General features: G+C 42.5%; 1 protein-coding gene across 3 annotated transcripts in view; it reads right to left on the minus strand.

Moving 5' to 3' along the window:
• The window catches only part of SLC25A13 (solute carrier family 25 member 13), a 184,268-nt gene that overhangs the window by 45,366 nt on the left and 114,176 nt on the right, over positions 1–24,726 (minus strand). For 2 of the 3 annotated variants that reach the window (XM_042966774.1, XM_042966784.1), the window contains 4 exons: positions 23,264–23,351; positions 22,608–22,766; positions 8,746–8,798; positions 7,030–7,110 (listed from right to left, as the gene is read on the minus strand). In XM_042966774.1, coding sequence (XP_042822708.1) covers positions 7,030–7,110; positions 8,746–8,798; positions 22,608–22,766; positions 23,264–23,351 — 381 coding nt within the window. The remainder of the gene's footprint in view (positions 1–7,029; positions 7,111–8,745; positions 8,799–22,607; positions 22,767–23,263; positions 23,352–24,726) is intronic. The other variant, XM_042966782.1, reaches the window with a different exon arrangement.

Genomic DNA, 24,726 nt, shown 5'->3' on the forward strand with positions numbered 1-24,726 from the left:
AATAATTAAATGAAAAACAAAACGAAACAAAATTGAGCTACTTGCACTAATTAGCTGGGGCTGAGGATGAAAAGAAGCTGAAAGTCATTTGTTAGGGAGAGAGGCAAGATGGCCAGCAAGGACATGAAGAGAATTCTTGAAGTCAACACCATCAGGAACAAAATAAAACATAATAAACAAAATAAACAGCTATGCAGAAAAGGGAAAAAAAGGGGGAGGGGCGCCTAGGTGACTTGGTTGGTTGGGTGTCCAACTCTTGGTTTTGGCTCAAGTCATGATCCCAGGATCGTGGGATCGAGTCCTGTGTCGGGCTTTGTGCTGAGCCTGGAGCCTGCCTGGGATTCTCTCTCTCCCTCCGTCCACTCCTCACCACTCTCCTCGACTCACGCGCTCTCTCTCTAAAAATAAAAAAGGTTATGTGGAACATTGATGATGACAAATGCTGGCAAGGATGTGGAGCAACAGGAACTCTCATTTGTTGCTGGTGGAAATGCAAAATAGTACAGCCATATGGAAGACAGTTTGGAGAATTTCTTATACAACGAAACATACTTTTTCGTTTGTTTATAAAACTAAACATACTCTTAATGTAAGATCCTACAACTGTACTCCATATTTACTCAAAGGAGTTGAAAACTTACATTTTCAACAAAAACCTGCACCAGGATGTTTACAGCAGTTTTATTTATAACTGCTGAGACTTGGAAGAAACTAAGATGTTCTTCAGTAGGAGAATTAATAAACTGCTGGTACATCTGGCAAAGGAATATTACTGAGTATAAACAGAAATGAGCCATCAAGCCATGAAAGACATGGATAAACCTCAAATGCATATCACTAGTAAAGAAGATAATCTGGAAAGGCTACAAATTACATGATTCCAACTACAGGACATTCTGGAAAAGGGAAAACTATGAAGACAGTAAAAAAGATCAATGGTTGCTAGGGGTGGGAGCAAAGGGGAGAGATAGGCAGAGCACAGAGGATTTTAGGGCAGGAAAAATACTCTGTGTGATTATTAACATGATACATGTATTTCATTATATATTTGTCCAAGCCCATTGAACATATAACACCACAAATGAACCCTAAGGTAAAGTATGGATTTTGAATGGTAATGATGTGTCAATGTAGGTTCATCAATTGTAACAAACATACCACTCTGGTGAGGGATGTTGATAGTGGTGACTTTATGCATGTGTAGGGGTAGGAGGTATTTGGGAAATCTCTATATTTTTCTCCCAATTCTGTGAACATAAAACTGCTTTGAAAAAAACAGTCTTTAAAGAAATGTGCAGAGAGATGCAAAGTCACTGTGAGAAAAACCAAGATGGCCAACAGGAGAAAATGCAGGAAGCAGCCAGTTCCCAGGGCTGCCTCAATTCTCAAGAGCCTTTAATGTCATGTACACCCTCAAGGTAAACCTTCACTCAGCTATTGCTACTTTAGTGAGTTTCTGCCCCTGCAATCAAGAGCAATCTGGAGCAGGAATGGGTTCTAGAATCAGCAACAGATCCTCAGAGAAGGCGTGGGATTAACTATAAAATCGTCATCAAGTAGGGGACAATGAGGATGTTCTCGTCCTACAATACTGCCTATTGAACCCTCCAAAGATAGTTTAAAGATTCTTTACCGTTACTCTCATTGAAAGATAGAATCTGATTTCTCTCTTCTTGAACCTTGGTGTAAGTGGTTTGTTTGACAAAGAGAAGAGAGCAGAGGTGACATTCAAAATCAGATGGTCCTAAGAAGTCTTGCAGCTTCTGCCCAGGATTCTTAGCATGTCTACTTTGGGGAAGCATTTGCTTAGAATCAAGCTGTCAAGGTTTGAAAAGCCAAAGCTACCCAGAGAAGCCACACGAGGTGCTCTGGACAACAGCCTCGCTGGCATCATTACCAGCCACAAGTGGGAGCCATCTTGGACATCCATCCCAGTCAAGCCTTCAGATGACTGCAGCCCCAGCTGCTATCTGCCTATAATCACATGGAGATCACAAATGAGAAGCACCCAGCTGAACCCAGTCAACCCACACAAATGTGCGACAATAAAATAAGTTTCAGGGGGGCGCCTAGGTGGCTCAGTTGGTTAAGCGGCCGACTTCGGCTCAGGTCATGATCTCGCGGTCTGTGAGTTCGAGCCCCACGTCTGGCTCTGTGCTGACAGCTCAGAGCCTGGAGCCTGTTTCAGATTCTGTGTCTCCCTCTCTCCGACCCTCCCCTGTTCATGCTCTGTCTCTCCCTGTCTCAAAAATAAATAAAACGTTAAAATAAATAAATAAATAAATAAATAAATAAATAGTTTCAGGATGACCTGTTATACAGCAATAGATAACCAGAACGCCTGTCCTCCTCAAGAACACTAATATGATTCCCACTAGGAAGGAGGCAAGAAGTGAGGGCAGTAAGGCAGACAGGGAGCATGTGCGCTGGCAGTGGGGAGGGTTATCATTTTAAACCTACTTAGTGTTCGGCAGCAGTTTAAATGGTGAGACTGAAGAAAGGACTTTAGGGAAGAAACTCCAAGTTACAAAAAATTGGTTAAATAAATACACTGTTCCAATCATAGCTGTATAAAATCATGTAAATCCACACATCTGTAACAGGCATACTCACTGTATGCCACATGACAACATTTGAATAGAATATTCCCATTTACAATATATTCTTTTCTTGCGAGCAAAGCATAGGAGTTGCGCTAGTGGGAAAAATGCAACAGCATCAACCTAAGAATCATGAGTTGCTCCTGTAGCACGGAGTCAGAATGAAGCCTCCAAAAGCAAATATTTATGCTGCTCAAGTTTACACTTATAAAAAGTATAAAGACATGCATGGAAATGAAAATCACCAATTTCAGGATAGGGTTATCTCTTGGGAGACGGAAGAGGGAAAACCTATTGTGTCAGATACGGGAGGGCCTCCAGTTGCATGTGTTACATTTGACATCTTATGTTAAGTGGTAGGCACATCGGTGTGCCTTGTATCGGTTTTTTTTTTTTTTTAATTTTTTTTTAATGTTTATTTATTTTTGAGAGAGAGAGAGAGAGAGAGAGAGACAGAGCATGAGTGGGGGAGGAGCAGAGAGAGAGGGAGACACAGATTCCCAAACAGGCTCCAGGCTCCGAGCTGTCAGCACAGAGCGCGACGCGGAGCTCGAACTCACAAACTGTGAGCTCATGACCTGAGCCGAAGCCAGACGCTCAACTGACTGAGCCACCCAGGCGCCCCTCTTTTTGTTTTTTAAACAGTGAGGATTAACTGAGGCTGAATGTCATGTAAAAAAGATGAATGATAAAAACTTGCCTCAAAAAATGGTCTCTGATACACTGCTATACAGGCATAAAAATAAGCATACAGGAATCACCGGTAACAATGGGAATACAGGCAACAACGTCAGGGTCATATTGTAGGAGACTGCAATTAAGATTGCTCTTCATGCCATGTTTTCATCAGTGGTCATAATCTCACCAATCCCTTTCAAAACCAGTGATGTGAGCACATCAATTCTGTCACTTGAAATGAATACAAACTTCCATAAGCATTGGATATATTACACACACACACATACATACCAATCAGCATCTGTGTGTTTATGTGTATGGATCTCAACAGGAAGAGACTACTGTGGACCCATCGTCAAAGCACCATTGTTCAAAAAGCATGTTTACTTGTCTCCTTAAAAATTGTTACAGAATGCTATTATTTTCTATTGGTATGCAAGTAAGTTTTACTGACTATGAGCTTTAAAAGAGAGAGGTTCATCCTTTGACATTTTTTTTTCCTGGTGAATATTATTTCATTTCTTTTTATTTCAATGGAGATTTATTTTCCTGCCAAATAAGTTAATCATCACTTTTATATTGTCCTTGAAAACAGTAATGGCACCACTTGCATTTCCTTATCTGAAGACTTGTTAAGATCGAAGGATCAAGAATTGAAGATCCCAGACCTCTCAGGATTTCAATCCTCTTATTTCACTGGATGCAGAGAAGACAGTCAACACACAATTATTATGTTAAGGACGGATGCTTCCAGACGGATGGCATTACCTGTGTTATTTCTAAGCAGCAACACAGTAATAACAACAACGTGGTGAGAGATAGCATGTTTCCAAAGTCACTGGGAATCTACTTGGAAATGGGTAGTGACAGACCCCTTTCCCTTTGCCAAATTTACTGTGAGCCCCACCATCACTGACAGTGACCCCCAATCATGTCCCCCTACAGGGGCTGAGCTCCTGACCCGAGAAGGGGAAAGATGGAAAGAAACAGAAGGTATATACTTGTGCAGGGATGCCTGAGGATCTGGGTCTCTATCAAAACTCCTACAACTACCAGCCTGTAGAAAACCAAGGTATGGAGAAAACAGAAACCACAAAGAACTTTTCAGACTCAGAGTTTGCAAACCCCAGGCTCAGCATTTCGTTTTGTCTTGAACTGTGCTGAACATACCACTACTGTTAAGTGTGAATCTATAGAAATGCTCAGAAAACTGAAATCAAATTTTAACTGAAATCTAATCTCAGTGCAAACAATGACATTAAAAATTGAGTCAGATTTAACCCTTTTATCCACATCAGTGACACCGAAGATTTATCTCTTCAGTTAGAGATTCTACTATTTCAAAAATAAATTAATAAAGGGTATTAATTTTATTCCCTTTTTCTTCCAAAAACTTCCTCCAAATTTACTATCATTGTGGTTGTTTTTCTGAAACAATATAATAAAACAGACTATTAGCTTTGCTAAGTGCTATGAAGGTAACGAGACAAAGGCCTCCTGACGGATTTTCCCTGTTTTTGCAGAAAACAGACAATAAAACAGAAAAGGCTTTCTTCAAAGAAATGAGCAGCTTCAGTTACAAGTGAAAAGTCAGCCATGTGTACTAATTCTCAGTAATAACGAAGCAAGGGGAGCTCCCCGGGGACTCAGAAGTCACTGCCTGGCATGCTCGGGTGAACTAAGAAGGGGGACTGGCCACGTGACCCAAGCTTTCAAAGCCCTTTGTATTCCCAGGCGGAGAGACGAGGCTTTGGAGCTCACAGGACTCTCTAAGGTGTGTGTCTGGCTCCAAGGATGGGAAAATGCTGTCGCAGCTGGCAAGGGAAGGTGCAGCTGCTTTAAAAACACACTGAAGATGGGATCATCCGTCCCACTGTTCAGAGATCTGAAGGGTCTGGATTGTTTGCTACCTACAGGATTGCTCACTCGAAAAATAAACTCTCTCATCTTAAAGCAGCGTTGGTGGCGGGAGCAACACGGGAGACTTGAAACATCGAGGACCCTGCTGTCTACCAGCCTTTGAGATGAAGGACGGCAGACCTCCTTTCACAGATAGTTTAAGTAGCTGCAAAGCCCAAGTGGCTCCAGTTTTAAGCCCGTGTTTAGATCAGGTTTGAAGAAAGGCTACGCCTCTTTACAATGACGAGGCATCCACTTCTGATGCCAATCTGTGCTTTGGGTTTAAAACGGGCGACCACAGACAAGAGAACAAGACCACCTACGGCAGACAGGACGCGCCACAACCCATCTCCCCGGCACCCAGGCCCGGGTGCAGGCAAAATGTTTTCATTAAAAAGAAAATAAACCTTCAGATTATTGCCAAAATCTCGAGGAGTTTCACATAATTAATTTCACATTTTAAATTCTTACAGAGATGTACAATCATGTCTTTTCAAGCAGGTTTAAAACCTGACTTATTCAGAAAAGCAAACCCATGTGACTTACAGAAACACCCTGTTAGCTCAAGTCCCGTGCGCCAGCCTGGAGGCCAGGCCAGACAGACTGTGGCCATGCCACTTTGCAATGAGAAAATCTAGTTACTCAAATGAACACTATGGTTGTTTCAAATGAAGACTGCTTACCAGGAAGAGTAGCTGTTACACCTTCTAATAATATTCTTTTTGATTATTATTGTGTGCTCTTTTTATTTAGGACATTAAAGCCTCCCTTTTTCCATCCTGAATGCTCCTAAAGTTACAGGACAAGGGGATCCTACTTGGCCGTCTATGACAGGTCAGTGATCAAACAGAAAGAGAGTCAGGCACTAGCCAAATTCCACCTAATTCTTAAGAACTACCAGGACTAGGACTTCTTAGTTCCTGCTGCATTCAAGGAACCCCCATTCAATGTGAGGACAATAAGCCCTTTCCAAACAAAGGTTCAATATTCTCAGGTGTTTGCCCTTTAGATGCCATTGCCATCTAAACGCAATGATTTTCAAGAAAAGATTATTTTGTGAGTACCACTCCCTGCAGAGAACAAGCTAATTAAAAAAAGTAAGTGACCTCATCTTTCTCACAAGAAACATAGGTTTAGATGGAAAATATACCGATATTGTATTGCCCTAGTGATCAAAGTCTGTTTACTTAACCAACCTTATCTTTAAATAGTGCCAGTCTTTGTAGAAGAGTTTAATTTACTTAAAGTATTTGCATTCACATGAACAAACCTGTACATGAGATAAAACAAGACATCATGTTTTGCAGAGCTTAAGAACAAGATGCAGGTTGTTCATTCATATAAAGAAATACTCATTCCAAGCAGTTTTGACAATGCGGAACAGTCAGCCAGTTTTTTTCCAGTGTCCTTTTTCCAGAAGCACAGAGAAGCTTGAGGAGTCGCTGGTATTGTAAGGTGAAGCAAAGCACAAAGCTATGGCTGCTGACTCCAAACGACAAATTTAAGTGCCTGACCCAGCAGAGGGTGCCATGAGGAAAGAACGTGCTACAAATTAACTTCAGAAAAAGGTTAGCAAAGATTTTTTTAAAGGCCAAACACTTCTGCCACAAATGACCTCTACTGCAGAACCAACCAAAAGCAATGATGGATTTAACAGGCATGACTTAACAGGCAATAAGATCAGGAACGTTTACCCTTCCATCTCAGGAATGGTTGTCCGTGCCCTAGAAGGCTCTGCCCTTGCACAGGATCTGTGGTTGAACAGAAGCCTTAGTCCATGTTAGGTTACCATGGTGGGGATATACATATGCAATAATCTTTTCAAACACAGAGTTCTGTAAAAGGTACTTACACAGCCTCCAGCAAGGATTTCTGCTGCAAGTGGGACCGAACCATCTTTGTGCATAAATTTATCCCTCACAAAATCATTCACCTTAAAGAAAAATATTTATGGAAGATGATGAAAAACATAAAGAAAGGCATTAAACACACAAAAATATACAACTGTAAGTATGTTCTTTTTCTAAGTATACTGAGGTAATCATAAACTGAGTAAATTAAGAATTGTAAGAGTTTGAGAAGTACCCTCAACTACATATGTAGTTTGTCTTCTGTCTGTCTATCTATCTATGTATCTTCCAGATGTTTCAGGGAGAAAGAAACTGAAAGAGAGATGGCCAGGGGCACCTGGCTGGCTCAGTCGGTGGAGCACGTGACTCCTGATCTCAGGGTTGTGAGTTCCACCCCCACATTGGGATGGAAATTACTCTTTAAGTAAGAGATTACTTAAAAATAAAATGTTAAGAAAAGAAAAGAAAAAAGGGGAGGAGGAGGAGGAGGAGGAGGAGGAGGAGGAGAAGGAGGAGGAGGAGGAGGAGGAGGAGGAGGAGGAGGAGGAGGAGGAGAAGGAGAAGGAGAAGGAGAAGGAAAAGGAAAAAGGAAAAGGAAAAAGGAAAAGGAAAAAGAGATGGCTTATAAGCCTAAAATGTAAATATGTCTGGCAACCACAAGAGCATAAGAGAGACATACTGACATGAGGAACAAAATAAAACCATATGATTTAGAAGTTAAAAACTATTTCACAGAGTTTGATTAAAAATCACTTTCAAGTCTTCTAACAGAATTTAATCTAAAACAAAACTCATTACTGAGACAAAGTTGAATAAGCAGAATTTTCAGCTTAATAGAAATTCAGTATCTAGGGATTCTCAACATCAGTAACATTAATTAATTAAGTATCATCTACTCAAATTGGTATGTACTACAAGCAATTTTAAAAATCAATCATGGTTTTGGAAGCTACAAGCCAGAGAAGATTAGGTGTCCCAAGGTCATGCAGTAACACAGTAAAAAAATCTCAGGCACCATGGCTACAGAGCCCAGTCTAAAAGTAGAGTTGAACTTCCTGGGGCTTTATGACCTTCGTGATAGAAAGGCAGGATCCACCCATCCCACAAACTTCCTGAAAATCGCCCGTCTGTTACACGAGAGCCTGGCAGTGGATAAAGGATCAACTTCAACTAGAACTCAGACTCCTGAACATGTGGCCCAGCAGATGCTCAGAGAATATACCCAAAACATGAATTCTATAAACAGCACATGTAATTGAACTTCAGAGTCAGAAAAATCTGGTTTCAAATTCTAATCTTCCCACTCATGAATTGTGTGAACACAGGTAAACACTTAAACCCCGTGGACCACACTTTCCTTATCTAACCTCTGGGTCACACTTTGCTTGAGATTAAACACTAGCAGATCATATGTGTTGTGCCTCATATGGTCGGTCTCGAGGCAAAGTTAGCGGCAAGTGCTGCCCCCTCTGCCGCTGTGGCGGTGGCGGTAGTGGTGGTAGCAGCCGCTGTAAGTTTTGTTCAAATACAACATCACATGTGTGGATGTTCGGTGTTCAGTGGAGGACAGCGAGAAGCTGGGTGTCACGAGGGCCTCGGTTGAGATTAGCCAGCGCCTCTGAGGAAACACAAACCCACTATTTCCCATGAGACTATCTGCTGGACTCCTGCGTGTATGCAAACTCCCTTCCTCAGAAGCATCAACTCAAAAGACTTACTGTAAGTTTTATGGCCTTCTCTGGGGCAACTCCCAATAACTGTGGCAACAGACCTAAAAAACAACAAAAAGTAGAAGTATGTTAAATAAATTACTGTTAACTAAACAAATCAACAGCTCTAAAGAGGGGATCGCCATCTAAAAGCTGGGGCAATCTTTGCGGCGATTTTCTGCTATTCCTTTTAACGAGAATACTCGGAATGGTATGTGTAAGTACTAATGTGTCTCAGAGCCACATCAGGCCCAAGCAAATTCCCTCTCATATTCTGGGTCGTTTGCATGTTGAGTAAGTCAACAGTATTAGTGACACAGGAAATCTCATTATTCCGTAAGTTTGTTCTTTTCCCTTCTGCCTCTGAAGTAAGTGAAATAAGTGCACTGTAGTGAATAGATTATTTTTTCTAACACTCTTCTCATCCCTCCTACCCCCAAAGGCCCACAGTTTAGCCATTCATTCACTTAGCAACAAGCACAAAACAAGGTTCTTGCTCAGACCAGCCTCAGACGGAAGCAAGGGAGAGGCTTTTCCGAACACGTGACAACTAGGGAAAAATGCATTTCTGGAAGGGGAACAGATAAGGCAAAGAAAGCAGAGTAGGAACAAGCCTGGTGTGCTCAAAAATGAGGGTGAACCTTGGTGAGCCGCCTCGTACAAAGCAGGAGTGAGGCGTGACACAGGTCGGGGCCAGATGCTACCGCCACATGGTAGGCCAGGGTCCTGAGTTTGATAATATTCTAAGTTCAATGAAAAGTAATTACAAGCTTCAATCAGGAGAGTGATATGCTAATTCATATTTTTAAAAAGACCAATTCTTGCTGGTGGGTGGAAAAAAGACAGGACATACTAATGGGTGTGGGTGTATGCATGCGCGGGTGTGTGCACGTGCGTGTGTGGGTCAGGAGAGGAGACAGCAAAAGAAAAAGTGGGTTTGACATGAATACCTGGGTAGAAATGAAGGGGTGAGAAGTGAAGAGTTCAGTTTTAAACATGTAGGCTGAGTGGGAATTACGAATCAGAGCATAAGGGAGAGGTTACGGCCGCTTCCAGGAAAGGAACTTAGAGCAGGAGCGGACCTATATAGGTAAACTAAAAAATATTATTATTTTCATTTGTTCTTTCTAAGAAAATAAAATCAAAGGCATATGCCTTTTCTTGGAAACACGCAGCAAGCTATCCCTGAGGATCAGAATACATTGTTCCCGGTGTCATACTGCTGTCCTCGAGAGGGGCTTCATGATGCTAGCCTTTGTTTATCAAGGACAATTTTCTAATTCATCGACATAAAAGGGTTCACTTGCAAAGTCTTCTGAGATACCAGCCTGGCACACACTATTCTTCCTAAGCCCACAGACAAAAGTTGCTACTAGCATGAGGGCTGTGTGTATCCACCCTGCAGACATGTTTTATTGAGTAGCGCAGGGTTTCAAAGATAATTTGAGCTTATTGTAAAGACAGAGCAATCAATCGATTGATCCACCCATCCATCTGACAGCCCTGGACCTCTTTCCGACATCATGGTAATCTGCTCCAGCTGGGAAAGGCTCTACACTTTAGGGTCTGAGCATCAGTTCACCAAGGTCTCCCCCATCTCCAATGCCAACATGGCAATGAGGACAACTGACAGTTGTCATTCATCATTTTCTTGCTCTGCTGATATCATTACAAGAAAGAGGTGTTTTTCTGTGCTTCTGGTTCTAGAAAAAGTACATATAAAACAGCCTTATCATTTACAAAAAATGTGAGAAAGCTCATTTCATTGTGGAACTGAGTGATGAGGATGATGCTAATGAGAATGTTGTTTAAAAGGAACTAACTTGGGGCGCCTGGGTGGCTCAGTCGGTTAAGCGTCCGACTTCAGCTCAGGTCACGATCTCACAGTCCGTAAGTTCGAGCCCCGCGACGGGCTCTGGGCTGATGGCTCAGAGCCTGGAGCCTGCTTCTGATTCTGTGTCTCCCTCTCTCTCTGCCCCTCCCCTGTTCATGCTCTATCTCTCTCTGTCTCAAAAATAAATAAACGTTAAAAAAAAAAAAAAATTAAAAAAAAGGAACTAACTTGAAAACAGTTCACAAATTGTTCATTGTGTGTCAGGCACTTTACTAACTCATTTAATCCTCATTATGAGTTTGCAAGGTCTTCTCTAGGCAGCCACTCTTTGAGCCTGCTGCACCCCAGGACCACAGCTGATTGGACGAGGGTAAGACACCTAAGATAGATGCAGCCACTGAGTTCAGCAACCTGGGCCCTGTGATCTGGTACCATAAGTGGAGCCAGCCAACTATCTATAGAAGCCAAAGTACGGAAAGAGCCTAAATGTCCATCAACTGATGAACGGATAAAAAAGATGTGGTTTATACATACATTGGAGTATCACTCAGCAATCCAAAAGAATGAAATCTTAACCATTTGCAACAACATGGAAGAAACTAGAGGGTATTATGCTAAGAAAAATAAATCAGTCAGAGAAAGACAAATACCATATGATTTCACTCATATGTGAAATTTAAGAAACACAACAGGTGAACATAGGGGGAAGGGAAGGGAAGGAAAAATAAGATAAAAACAGAGAGGGAGACAAACCATAACAGACTCTTAAATAACAGACTCTTAAATACAATGAGGATTGCTTGAGGGGAATTGGGTGGGGGGATGGGCTGACTGGGTGATGGGCATTAAGGAGGGTACTTGTTGGGATGGGCACTGGGTGTTATGTGTTAAGTGTTGAATCATTAAATTCTATTCCTGGCGGGGGCGGGGAGAGAAGTAGAGCTAGCCAGTTAGGAATCTTCCCCCAGGAGCATAACCGAGTCCTCAGAGGTGAAGAGCCAGTTAGCACAGGGGCACAAACTGAGAAGACGCCCTGTGGAGTGGGGAACGTGGCATGATGAAGCCCTGGAGGTGCTAACGCCACAGTGAAGCCTTAAGAAAATAAGGACAAGAAAAGGAAGTGAGATGGCAGAGAGGAGACAATGGGAAGCAAATGCCAGAGAGAGAACACAGCCCACGAAAGGTGCGCAGATGAGAGGAGGAGCCTGGACGATTTTCTGGTCCCTCTGAGGCCAGCTTCTAGGGACATTCCCCCCCTGGGATCACTGCGAGAGCTCTGCCTTCCTTCTCTCTCAAGTAAACCCTTACCCGAGCTCTGCTCTCGCCAGTTTGAATAGGGCTTTGCTCTTTATAATCTAAATAACCCAGAGCAGCACAGAAAACATGAACTATCGGGCAAAGCAAGTGCTCTTATTCAAAGGAGGCAGTGTTCTCTCCTTCTAAACTACATTCGCTTGTGAATCTTTTACTTATACCCTATGAGGTAATATGATGTGTCTAATAGGAGAAGAGAGGCTTTGTTATTACGTTATGAAAGTACAATGTTAATTTCTACAGGTAGAATATCAGGATGAGCTGCTGTAACTACATCTTAGCATTTACGATTCCCATGTCACTCTGTATTCAGGTCAGGGACCAAAATGTTTAGTTAAATATTTACTTTCTAGATGTATTTTTCTCATCATTAAATTGTAGACCAAAACCATGGATGAGTTGAAAGCACTGTGATTTAAATGATAATCTCTTGTCTGTAGAACTACCCTGTGACAGTCTTTTAAAATGATTAATAAAAAACAGCCCACAGAGCCAAATGACTACGGTGTTAGGTACAATCACTTCAGCCAGCATTTTCAGCTACTGAGATTTGTCTTTCTCACTACAAATTTAGTAATGCACCGTGAACAGCAAAAATAAAAACCAAACAAAAGAGAAAAAAACCTGTATTTAAGAATAAATATAGGGCAGCAAATATTTATTTGTTCAGCAAACATTTACCAAGTGCCTTTTGCATGCCTGGGACTGGAAGGAACTGGGATGGACATAGTAAATCTGTGCTGCCCCCAGGAGAGATTCTCAGTTTAAAAGAAAAGGGAACCCTAGGTGTCTTGGTGTGCCCAAAAGGAGATAAACCACCTTAAAAAAGAGCGGTGAGTGCCACAGCCCAGAGTATCAAAAGAACTATGTGAATGTGTTGGAGAACACCAGTTTCTTACAGGAGGGAGGATGGCGTCAAAGAGGAGGAGGTCCCTGACCTAGATCTTTAAGGACAGGCAGAGGTTTACCAGAGAAAAGAGATGTGGGTAGCATGCAGGGCAATGTGGCCAGGCAGAGGGAATTGTGAGTGAAAGGCCCCCAAATCTCAAGTTCGTGGCACATTCAGGGTTGGGACAAGATCAGTGAAGGCTGGTCAGAAATAGCAGCGGTAGGGATGATGACAACGGCCTGTATTGGGGGGCACTTACTACATTCTACACACTGCTCTATGGGCTTTTTGTGAATCAACACATTTAATCCACTCGAGTCAAAAGAGTAACAGTGCAAAGTTATGTTTATCCCATCAACAGACACTGAAGCTGACTGCAAGGAGCCTGCCCAAGGTCGCTCATCTGTTAGATGGGGGAACAGGTTGAACCCAGGCGGTCTGATTGTAGGGGGTGACCCTACCTGGTGCCCTGTACCACAACTTCTCTCCCATGTCACGCGAAGAAGAGTGCACCAAATTCTGTAGATACCTGGGGTGGCTTTTAAAGTAGAGAGTAAAGTTTAAAAAGTAAAAAGTTCTAGAGGCGGGCGAAAGAGAGATGATCAAGGCAGAGAGCTAAGACTTGGAGAGTAATTAAGAGGTTAAGGTAATAGAATTAGAAGCCCTGAGTTTCACCAAATGAATAACTTCAACTCAGTAAGAATAAAAGCAAAGTACAGATCCATGCCTAAGACTTGGGCCAGATGTTGGCACATGGGGAGTCCTGGGTAAGTACCATTCGTGTGGCAACTGGCCTGGCTAAATGAGAAAACAAAGGTGGCTGTGGACGGCAATCTGACGGCAATCTGAGTGGCACTACAGATGTGGGCCTTGACACCATCAGCCCTGGGTAAATGCCCTTCGCAAGTGGTCATGATCCGTGGGACAATGGCAAGTCACAGAGTTGGGAATTTCAATAACCCTCTTGGTTCCTTGACTTGGTGGGGGGGGGGGGGCAGGAGAACGTGGCTCAGTAACTCCCAAAACAGCCAGTCTTGCTACAGCACTTCAATACGATCACACTGAAGTTGAAAGTACATATATGTATGACATCTGGGTAACTCAGCAGAAAAATTAGGCTTCTAATATAAGATGTTTCTGTTGGAGTCTGGAAACTCATTTTAACCATCAGAAACAGAGAATGGATGTGTGTGTTGTTTCTAACTTGTCAAAACAGCAGTCTATTTTCCAAGTGCCTCAAATGAAATTTATTAGTGTGGTTAGTTTTCTAATCTTCTCATTTTAGTTCAGCTCCATCAGCACATATGGCAATGCTTCCTTGGCAAACTTTACCAGAAGGCTGCTAATGCGAGAAAAGATTTACAGGGTACAATATTAATATAGTATTTTGTCTTCAAATTTCATGGGGTTGAGATATAAATCACACTATCCCTTTTGCAACCCAATGGGAACTGAGCTGAAGATGTGGGAACGAAGCCCACATCAGGAACCTCCAACTCCAGCTTCATCTGGCACCCAAAAAGGGGTTCCTGGGAGCAGTATGCTGGATCAGAGGGCTACTGTGCTATTCTTTACTTAAAAATCTTTCAGAAATATAGAGTCTCAGAGTTGGAAGGAACTAGGAAAGAAACTCATTAATAATGCTCCTAATTGAAGCTATTTATTTCCAATGGCTTGGCAGCAAAATGAATGGCTTGGATCCTGGGCTTTGGAGATTGAGAGACCTGGGCTTGACTCCCAGGTCTGTACCTTTTTCATGCTGAGTGATCTTGGGGATGTTATTTTTTGAACTCTAGATTCCTCACTGGTAAAACCAAGGATGCTAATGATGACTCACTGGTTTATTACAATAATCATATGAGTAAATGTATACAAAGAGCTAGATGCTACTCGCAACCTTCTTAATGTATCCAAAAAGGTCATGTTTCTACCATCAACCTGTCCAAGGCATATCCTTGATTCTCCTCCTTACAAGAGGCAATTCGGCCTGAGTCATATTCACAGTCCAGAATTAAGTAAGGAGTATAATGTTGTCCTCATAGCATTATTCCTATCGTTAGAAGATCTGTGCCCAAGATGTGAGGGCGCATCTGGTCTGAGTGTCTAGGGACCCTGCTTACTCTGTGCAAAGATAAGGAAGTAGCGTAGAAATAACAACATATCTTTACATTTTTAAGTTAAAATAAAATGTTTCCGTTAAAAAGTTAAACACTGCTCGGGGTGCCTGGGTGGCTCAATCGGTTGAGCATCTGACTTCGGCTCAGGTCATGATCTCGTGGTTCGTGAGTTCAAGCCCCATGTCAGGCTCCGTGCTGACAGCTCAGAGCCTGGAGCCTGCTTTGGGTTCTGCGTCTCCCTCTCTCTGCCCCTCCCCCACTCACACTCTGTCTCAAAAATACACATTAAAAAATTAAAAAAAAAAAAAAAGTTAAACATTATCCAACCTCTGAAGATAAGCAACTCTCTACCATGCAATTTCTACTGAGCAGCCGAAGAATCATGTGATTAAGAGTGTGGAGTCTGGGTCCAGATGCCGCGTCTGAATGCTGGCTCCGTTCTCTATTAGTTGTGGGATTATGGACAACTTACCCAATCTCTTTGTACCTTAGTTTCTACATCTATAAAATGAACACAAACACAGTACCATCTTCGTGGGGTAGTTCTGAAGATGAAATCAGTTCATATACATAAAGCCCTCCAAACACACAGGAAGTACCACAGAAGTGATTTTTGTTGCAGTCTGTTCTTATCTTCATCAACATCACCATCATCACTATCCTCTTCCTTCACGGAAACTGGCATCTAGGGAGGCTAAGCATCTCGTCCCAAGTCACTAAGAATTTGGTGACTGTGCAGCAGCACTCAGCTGAATTCAGCTCCACCACCGCACTCAAGCCCCCATGTGCTCTGCTTTTCCCTGCTCACTCTGGTAGACTTACTGCTCCAATTTTCTCCTTTGCTCTGTAAAGGCTTTTCTTCTGGCCCAGACTGTTCCAAGGCATTTCTCTGGGTCCCGCCTGGCACTGGGCTAGCACCGTGCATGGACTGGCCCTTTCACACAACAGAAGGAGGGTGGATGTATGGTGGGCATCTACATCATCCCTCCACCCACCCCTCCTGGGTCCTGAATATGAGGCTCTTTAAAACACTGAAGGCACCGAACAGCAGGGCCAAGTGGCAGGTTACAACCTGGTGAATGAGTCAGAGTCGAGAAAGCACTGTGGACTGGGCTCAGGTGGAGCAGCAAGCAGGTCGGGAGCCAGGCGGACAGTCCACGGAGAAGGGTTACCACCATGCAGTAGCTATCCCAAAAGACCAGGCTGGAGGAGACGGGCGGGGGCACAGACACCAAGGGGCCACAACAAGGAAGAATCTCCATCACCGATGCAGCATCTCTGTCTCAGGTCAGACAAAAACAAGCCCAGCTTGGACACAGGTACTGCAGAGCATGTCCAACAGGGTAGAAGGCATGTGGGGCAGAGCCGAACAGCAGAGTTCGGTAGGGGAGATCAGGGCATACACCATCCCTGCTCCTCTGGCAAAAGGCACGTGAAGCACTTTCTTGTGTTATCTAGTTTCAACCAGGAGGAAATCCCTCTGATGTTACGTTCTTACCCTCCTGACCTCCCCGCAGGGGCCACCACACTTGCCCTCATCTTCCCAAAGAGCCCCTCCTTGCTTTCAACATCAGATTACCCTTCATTCTGGACCTATCAGCACTCTGTGCACCCAGTCTCACAGCTTTTATTCCTGCTCCTAGTTCCATGGCCTTCTCTCTTCACTTGTTCAAGCTTTCTTTCCTCCCTCCCCCTCCAACCGCTTGTCTGTCCACCTTTGACTCATATTGCCCTGAGGCATGAGGCGCTTCCACCCCACCCCCCTCAACCTCGGCTATCCCCTTTCAGAGCATTGGGCTCACTCCAGGTCTGCAGCGGGCTCTTGGGGAACCACCCCAACCCCACCCTCGACTGTGCAGTCGAGCTGGGGAAACGGCAGGGGGAGTGGGGCATGGTGCAGATGTTCAGATGTAAATGATTGCTCGTCCGGGTTACGTGTTTCACTGCACATGTCAAGAACCATCTGCTATCTCAGCCATGGCTCAGATTGCCTTTGAGAGACTGTCAAAATGTGAACGAATGATACTGATTATAGTCTAGGAAGGATTCAGTTCCTTTGACTCCTCCTCTGTTTCCGGGGCCGGTTTCCTAGAAGTGAAGATCATTGGGAAGAAAGGTCATATCCCCCTCCTTCAGTTTTTCACTATGGTTGGTACACAGCAACTCCTGCTTATCTTTCCTTCCAGCTCAACTAATTCCTTGCTGCCGAGGTTTCATCCGCTCCCCTTGCTTCAGCCTCAGCAGTGGCAGCAGCTGGTTATAAATTACCATCCTAGAGGCCTGGAGCTACCTCACTCAACCTTTTCTTTGCTGGGCTTCGTTTCCTTCAATCTTTTCATCATCTTTCCCAAGTTTCTAAGCTCGCTGCTGTTCTCATCTGGCCCTGTCAGGCCTCTGACAACACACCCAGCCACCTTGGTCTGACTTTGTGCTCTTTCTGCCTCCTACGTTAACACCCTGTGCTCAGTACAGTTGGCTCACTGTAGATTTCTGCAGATGTGATTATCCAAGCTTACAGTTTCCTAGAAGCAAATATCTGCCTTCTGATCCTTTCAAAACCTTATTACCCTAAATTGAAATGTGCAAAAACTACCTGAAAAAAATAAGGTTCAAACCAATCTAGTTTGTGCTCATTAGAAGCTCTGCTGGATGTGGACAGACACCCATGACTGGCGCAGTTCAAGGACTCCCTGTAGCTGGTTCCAAAACACATGGGTTCTTAAGTTATGCAAAACAGTTGTAGAAACCCGAATCCATTATTTGGGTGCTAGAATTTTTTTTTAATTTATTTTTATACACAAGAATTACGCAAGAAGGAATTTCACCATGGACCCATGTAATTTGGGTACTCCCTTCTGTAGAGACATTAACCACAAGAGGCCTCACTTAAATTAGCTGTTTGATAAAACTTCCTTCCAGAATGCAAACATATCAATAACTTCCTGAGATATCATCACAATATCCTCTAGATGTCACCTTGAGAACATTCCAGGATGGAAGGCGACTGGCTTTTGCACTACACAGACAACTTGAAATAGACCCATTTAAGACTTTGCAACAATCAGTAGTCTAATTAAATTTTTTTTTTTTTAATTTTGCCAGTTACCTCACAGATTAAGTAGTGCTCCAAATTAAGTTTAATTCATAAAATGATCGAATTTCTCTTTCTGGCAGGTTTTCTTTATAGCTCTTTCCACCAACAGAAACAAAAACAAAAACCTTCCTTTAAGAAGTATTTCTCATTGGGGCGCCTTGGTGGCTCAGTCGGTTGAGCATCCAACTCCGGCTCAGGTCATGATCTCACAACTCGTGAGTTCGAGCCCGGCATCAGGCTCTGTGCTGACGGCTGGAGCCTGCTTCAGATTCTGTGCCTCCCTCTCTCTCTGCCCCAACTCACTCACATCCTGTCTCTGTCTCCCTCAAAAATAAATAAACATTAAAAAAAATTAAAAAAAAAAAGAAGTATTTCTCATAGATTCTGATTTCTCTTGAATCTGTCATTCTCCCCAAAGGTCCTCCCCCAAGGATTTCCCAATTTCTAAGGCTGCTCATCTCTTTACCTGAAACATCTGAGGGAGGAGAGTATAGCAAAGTTTAAAGGCAGAAATCAGTTATTCCTGGACCGGCAAGAGCATTTATTTGGGGATGATTACCCAATAAATTGTTTCCTCTTTAATTTTTTTTAAATGTTTGTATTTATTTTTGAGAGAAAGAGAGAGAGAGTGAGCTGGGGAGGAGCAGAGAGAGAGAGGGAGAATCAGAATCTGAAGGAGGCTCCCAGCTCTGAGCTGTCAGCACAGAGACTGAAACAGGGCTACAACTCGTGAACCACAAGATCATGACCCGAGCTGAGGTCGGACACTTAACCGACTGAGCCACCCAGGTGCCTCACAGTCGTTTCTCTTTAATATGCCAAGTCCACAGCAGGCTAATAACTGACTCATTGGTCACGTGGTTCATTCAACCCAAACGAACTGTGAGGTAATTCATTAAGGATTTTAAACACCTGAGAGCATGAAATCAGGCTGCAGAGTGGGGAGGAAACACAGGAAGACTTTTATAAGCACTTCAGGGAGATCTGGATTATCTTGGGTGTTATTTCCCTCCATACAGACAGACTCAGCCTGGAGGGTCTGATTTTCAAATATTATAGAAAAACCTTGGAATATTGATCATTTTCTTGTAAAGAAAGTAGTCTACATAATAGAGGAGGTCTGTAGAGTCAGTCTTATAGGATTTCCAAGGGGATCCTTGCTGACCTGCCCACCCCCGCCCCCCCACCCCACAACACACACCAAATAAGAAACTCCTGAAGACAAGGGGACAGGGAGCTGCAGAGGGACATGGATAGTCATACGGAAGAAACCCCAACACTAAAATCACTCGTGGCGCTCAGGGGTGGGGGTGGGGCACGGGACTGCACCATGTCCACTGAGGACAGTTGCTGCGGTTGCTGACACTCCCCACAGCTGCATTATCAGTCACCTCTGGACGCCGGGGCAGTGATCCCAGTTCACTCCCTGTTCACCACTGGACAACCTCCAGGACCGCATGCAGATGCTGGTGACTGCCAGAGAGAGGAAAGTGAAAAACAACCTGCGGTGGAGTGTGCTCAAGAGTTCCCTAGAAAGAACTAAGGAATTACTTAGTGCCACAAGGAATTACTTCTCAGTACAAAAACAGTGTCCCTTTAGAGAGCTGGATTCTTGTTATGGAAAGAAAAGGAAAAAAGAGAGGAAGAGAGATGCTTATTAACCTTCTATTAGATACACCCTGCAAGCACCTTCTTTCAAGCTTAACTGTCAACTTTTTTCTGAAATATGCATAAAGATAATTTTAAAATAGGGGGAGAGACCTTACTTATGCAACATTCCCAAATTATACTATTCAGGAAATATTAGCAATTATATATGTATTGATGCAGAAAAATTACACATTAAGCAAAATTCCATAATAGGAAAAAATAGACTTGATATTTCAAAACATGTTTATAAATCCAAGATGTCCTCTGACACCTTCTCATTCCTGCTGGATGAAGCGTTATCAGAGGCGATTCTAAATTCCCAAAATTGAAATTTAAGTTTCCCCTAGAATAAAATTTTTAATTTTTTTTTTTTTTTTTTTTACATTTATTCACTTTTGAGAGACAGAGAGAGACAGAGTCCAAGTGTGGGAGGGGCAGAGAGAGAGAGGGAGACACAGAATCTGAAGCAGGCTCCAGGCTCTGAGCTGTCAGCACAGAGCCCAATGCGGGGCTCGAACTCACAAACCACGAGATCACGACCTGACCTGAAGTTGGATGCTTAACCAACTGAGCCACCCAGGCGCCCTAGAATAAAATTTGTAAACAGTAAAATTACATTTAATAAGAAATTTATAGTCAAAGAATCTCATGTAGGCTGTGTTCTATCTTGACTTTGTACACACGGGTTATAATACCGATTCCCAGGAATACATCCGGTCTTTGTTGTTTCCATTATAATTTCTGCTAGTACTGACAGATTCCCATTTTCATCTGCTCTCTCTCGCCCAGCATTTACAAATAAGCAGTTACATACAATTATTATTAATTAATGATTATGTGTAAGGCACTAAGAAGTGGTCCCCAACCAGTCAATAAGAGGAACAGGTCATTTTTAGAAAGCAAGATTATAAGTCATTTTTTTTTAAACCTGAACTGCCAATCATCTATTTGCTCTCAAGATCCAAACTACAGAACAAAGCCAAACAAGGTTTTACAGTAGATCTGTTGCTTTATAATTATTTACTAGAAAACAGAGGAAATAAATACAGATGACTCCCAGAAGTACTCTTAGACTCACAGTCTATTTATTTAGCATCCTCTGATAGAGAACCCATTAGGGTTCAGGCACCCAAAACAGGTGAGATAAATGGCTTAAATTTCTAAACCAGGAAAAAGGTAAGGACTGCCTCTTTGGTTTTCAAAGTGAACCTCCGTCTCTAGTAGGCAGGCTGACTCCCCTTCCCTTAAGAGTTAAAACCAGTCCCCCTCATCTTACAGATGTAATCACTGAAATAGCAAGAGGTTTGTGGGATAGCCTGTATTATTAGCCCAGTAGCCAGTACTCAGGTATGCTTTAAGCTGTTCTGTCTATGGGGTTAAAAGAATAGGTCAAGGAAGAAAATCCAGATGCAACCAAGAATCAAGATTTGTCACATTGGTCAAAGAGGAAAGAGAAGGGACTCAATGTTAAATCAAACCAGGTCAACACAAGCATATTAAAGAAATTCAGCAGGACAAAAAGTATTTCTCACAATCCTAAAGGCACTCTTGACATTTAAATCCAATACCAAGAGAAGGCCATAAAAGTAGTTTGTGAAGCAACAGACAAGGTTCGGTCCTCCTTCTGGCTTGAGGCTCAAATGTCTCCAGGCAGAAAATCCACACGGACAGGTAAGGTGGCAGCCTTTGCCCGAATCACTGCAAAGCAGGCACTGTGACATTAACCTTGTACTACTTGGGAGACATTTCATCTGTGAGGTTTGTTGTCACCAGGAGAGAAAAGTATTTCAAATGGAAGGCAGTGACCCTGTAAGGGTCATCATCAATCACCTGGGGTCAAAGACCTTCTCAATTGTAAGAAGAGGCAGGGGGTGAGGGAAAGAGGGCAGAGAAAAGATCAAAAGGCCTTTGATGGGAGTTATCTACCTACACAATAGAACCTGCAAAACGGACCTTCTCTGGAGTTTAAAACCTCTTAGTTTCTAAGGTGAGAGATTTCAAGAGGGGTCTTTGTTTTTTTTTTAAACTTGGGTGCTTAAGATGAAGACTAGAGTCAGCAGATGGCAGAAGAGGCCTACAGGCCCAGGTCTACATGACTGCCAGTTTCAAGGTCTGTCTCTGCAGAGTACTAAATACTGTTTTCTTCTACAGCAAGCATTGGAAGGCAGGGAAGACCCCGCCAGTAGCGCAGTTGCCAAATGGCAAAGTGGCTCAGCTGGAACCGCCCTGCAATACTGTATTCTAGCTGATGCAAAATTCTTCTTTTCTCTTTGTCTAAGGCAATACAGAGAGGTGGGGAAGCCAAGTCAAGCCTCTTTAGGCCAATGCCAATGGAAGGGTAGTCAGGACCTGTGGGATCTTTTCTATTAGTGATGACTTACATCTCACTACTGTTCTCATTGCTTCGTGAACCTTAGATGATTGAAGGACAGGGCTTAGATGAAGCGGGACAGGACCCCCTGTTAGAGTGGCGTGTGAATCAACTCCACTGGGTACAGAGTCAGAGGAAGGAAGGGGCAACTTTAACTAAGAGGCAGTAAATGAGGGCTCCACTGAACCCCTGGTTATCCGCTTGACAGACTTTTATGTGGTATATTCAAGGACAATCATTAATCCCAAGTAGGCTCAGTCCTGTCCCCAAGATGCCTTTCCCTCTTAGGTGGTGAGTGGAATTCTTTCAAGAAGACAAACAATATAAGCCTTTTTAAAAACCCACTGAAGATATTTATAAAAAATAATTATTTTAAGAAATAAAATATACTACAGAGCAATATAAATGGCTTTCAGATTATGGGCTGTTTTGATTAGCCATGCCCTAGATGCCTCCAGCCTACTCCCATTAGCATGGATAATTGAGAATCTGCTGCATTTCCACTGTAATGCAGTCTCCCTAATACTTTTCAGGCACACAGATGGAAAACCAAACCTTCGGCTACTATTTCACCTTACATGAATTCAGCACATGGCACTAACCTCTATACAGTCCAAAGAAGCCTTCATAGCGTAGCACTTTCTTAAAACAGTCAAAGCTGTTTTTATACATAAGTTCTCCCACAAAAGAGCCCGTTGATCGTTGGTTCTGCATTCGAGTTTTTACAAGATCGATGGGATACACGGCAGTGGCTCCGACAGCTAAAATCAAATAAAACCAGTATTTCAGAAGGAAGAAAGGTCAGTCAGAGGAAAGGGGAAGGTAGTTAACATCAAAGAGAAGCCTGATCGAGGAAAGAAACAAATTCTGCATGTACGGATTTTAAAACTGTACTCATTTTCCTAATAAACAATTGTGGATTTTCATTCAAGTGTCTCTGATAAAATGATGTCATAGACAGTTCATAGTTTTACCTACGCATTACCTACAGCCTAACCTTATTATTCACCCATCTTTAAAAAGCCTATAGTAGATGCTAAGAGATAAGTAAGAGAAAAAGCCACTTCGAAGTCCCTGATCACATGCAGGTATGGGGGGAAGTTCCCTTTGCTCTTGTTCCATCTCAGGGGTGAAGACAGGTAACTGGCTTGGAAAGACCAAAGAAGGCTTTGTCCTTTAATACTGCAAGGTGGAAATCAGAGAAAAAAATATCAGAGGCATAATAAAAGTGAAAAATTTGCACTCATCCATGACTAACCTCCAGCAATGGAACCCAGACCAAACCTGTAGGCTGACTCTGCAATCTGCAGGACAACCGGTCGGGATGAGTCGACGGAGGCCTTCTTCTTTGCACACATGGGAATCAGGGAGGGGAGACAGGAGACAGAAAGAAGGACAGAACAGAAATCAGCACATATGATTTTTTTAAATTGCCCACCGGGTTCCAAATTCAGGACACGAACTGAAACATCAAAGAGGAAGGTAGGGTTAGATTCTGTTGTTCTAATTAAGGAAAAGCTATTACTGCTGTTAGTGCTGAAAATCAAATTTGAACAAAATGAAAACCACTATGTACCCCCCCCCAAATGTTATAAACCTATTTTCAAATGTTTAATTCTTATTAGTGATCAAGGAGACACAAACTTAAAAACATTAATGGCACATCATTCATCATCAAGCAAACTGGCAGGTTTGGGAGGTTTTTGTTTATTCATTTTAGTGAAGTATAGTCGACATACAATGTATTAGTTTCAGGTGTAAACCACAGTGAATCAACACTGAGGTACACTGTGAAGTGTTCACCATGATAAATCTAACTACCATCTGTCACCACAGTTTCTTTTCTAATGGCAACACCCAGTCTGGCAAGAGTTGATAAAAATGGGGCTTCTCAAACCTGCCATTTAATCTAGAATAAACCTGAAGAGAAACTTGGTAATATACACCCAAACTCTTGTACATAACCTTTGACCCCGCAAGTCTACTTATAAAAAATCAGACTAGAAAACAATCATGTATGTAAACAAGGATCAAGCTAACAGAATGTTAAAAAGCAACACTGTTTTAAGAGCAAAAACTCTGAGAATAACCTAAATGTCCAGTAAGAGAGGACCAGTTAAAAATGTTGCACCCTTGGGGTGCCTGGCTGGCTCAGTTGGAGACATGCGACTCTTGATCTCAGGGTCATGAGTTTGAGCCCCACACTGGGTGTAGAGATTACATAAATAAACTTTGAAAAATGTTACAGCCTTAAAATGAAATTGTATGTCATTGTAAAATGTTCTTAATGTTAAGAAAAATGTTCATAAGGTATTATAAAGTGAAAACAGGTTAAAAAGAATACAGCAGGTAGACAGGTATTCAGGATATGATTCTTTTTAACTTTATAAATGTTTGAAATATCTCATAATCTTTTAAGAACAATGTTAAAGACCGCGTGCAATATGTTATTTCTATTCAACATTATTTGTGGGTATGTGTATGCATATAAAAACACATTAAAACATTTTGGCTATCTCAATACCCAAAGATAACTCAAAATATTTACAGTGGACCTAACAAGGAGGTTGTCTTGCAGGTAATTGTTACTTTCTCCTCTTTTTTACCCACTTTTTCTAAATTCACACTTCAGGCCAGTCAGTTGTTATTTTTTTGTTCTTTGGACCTAATTATCCTTACTGTGTTTTTGATGCCAAAACATTTTAGAGCACTGCATTTTTC

The sequence above is a fragment of the Panthera tigris genome, chromosome A2, assembly GCF_018350195.1.
Source record: "Panthera tigris isolate Pti1 chromosome A2, P.tigris_Pti1_mat1.1, whole genome shotgun sequence".
Taxonomy (NCBI): Eukaryota; Metazoa; Chordata; class Mammalia; order Carnivora; family Felidae; genus Panthera; species Panthera tigris.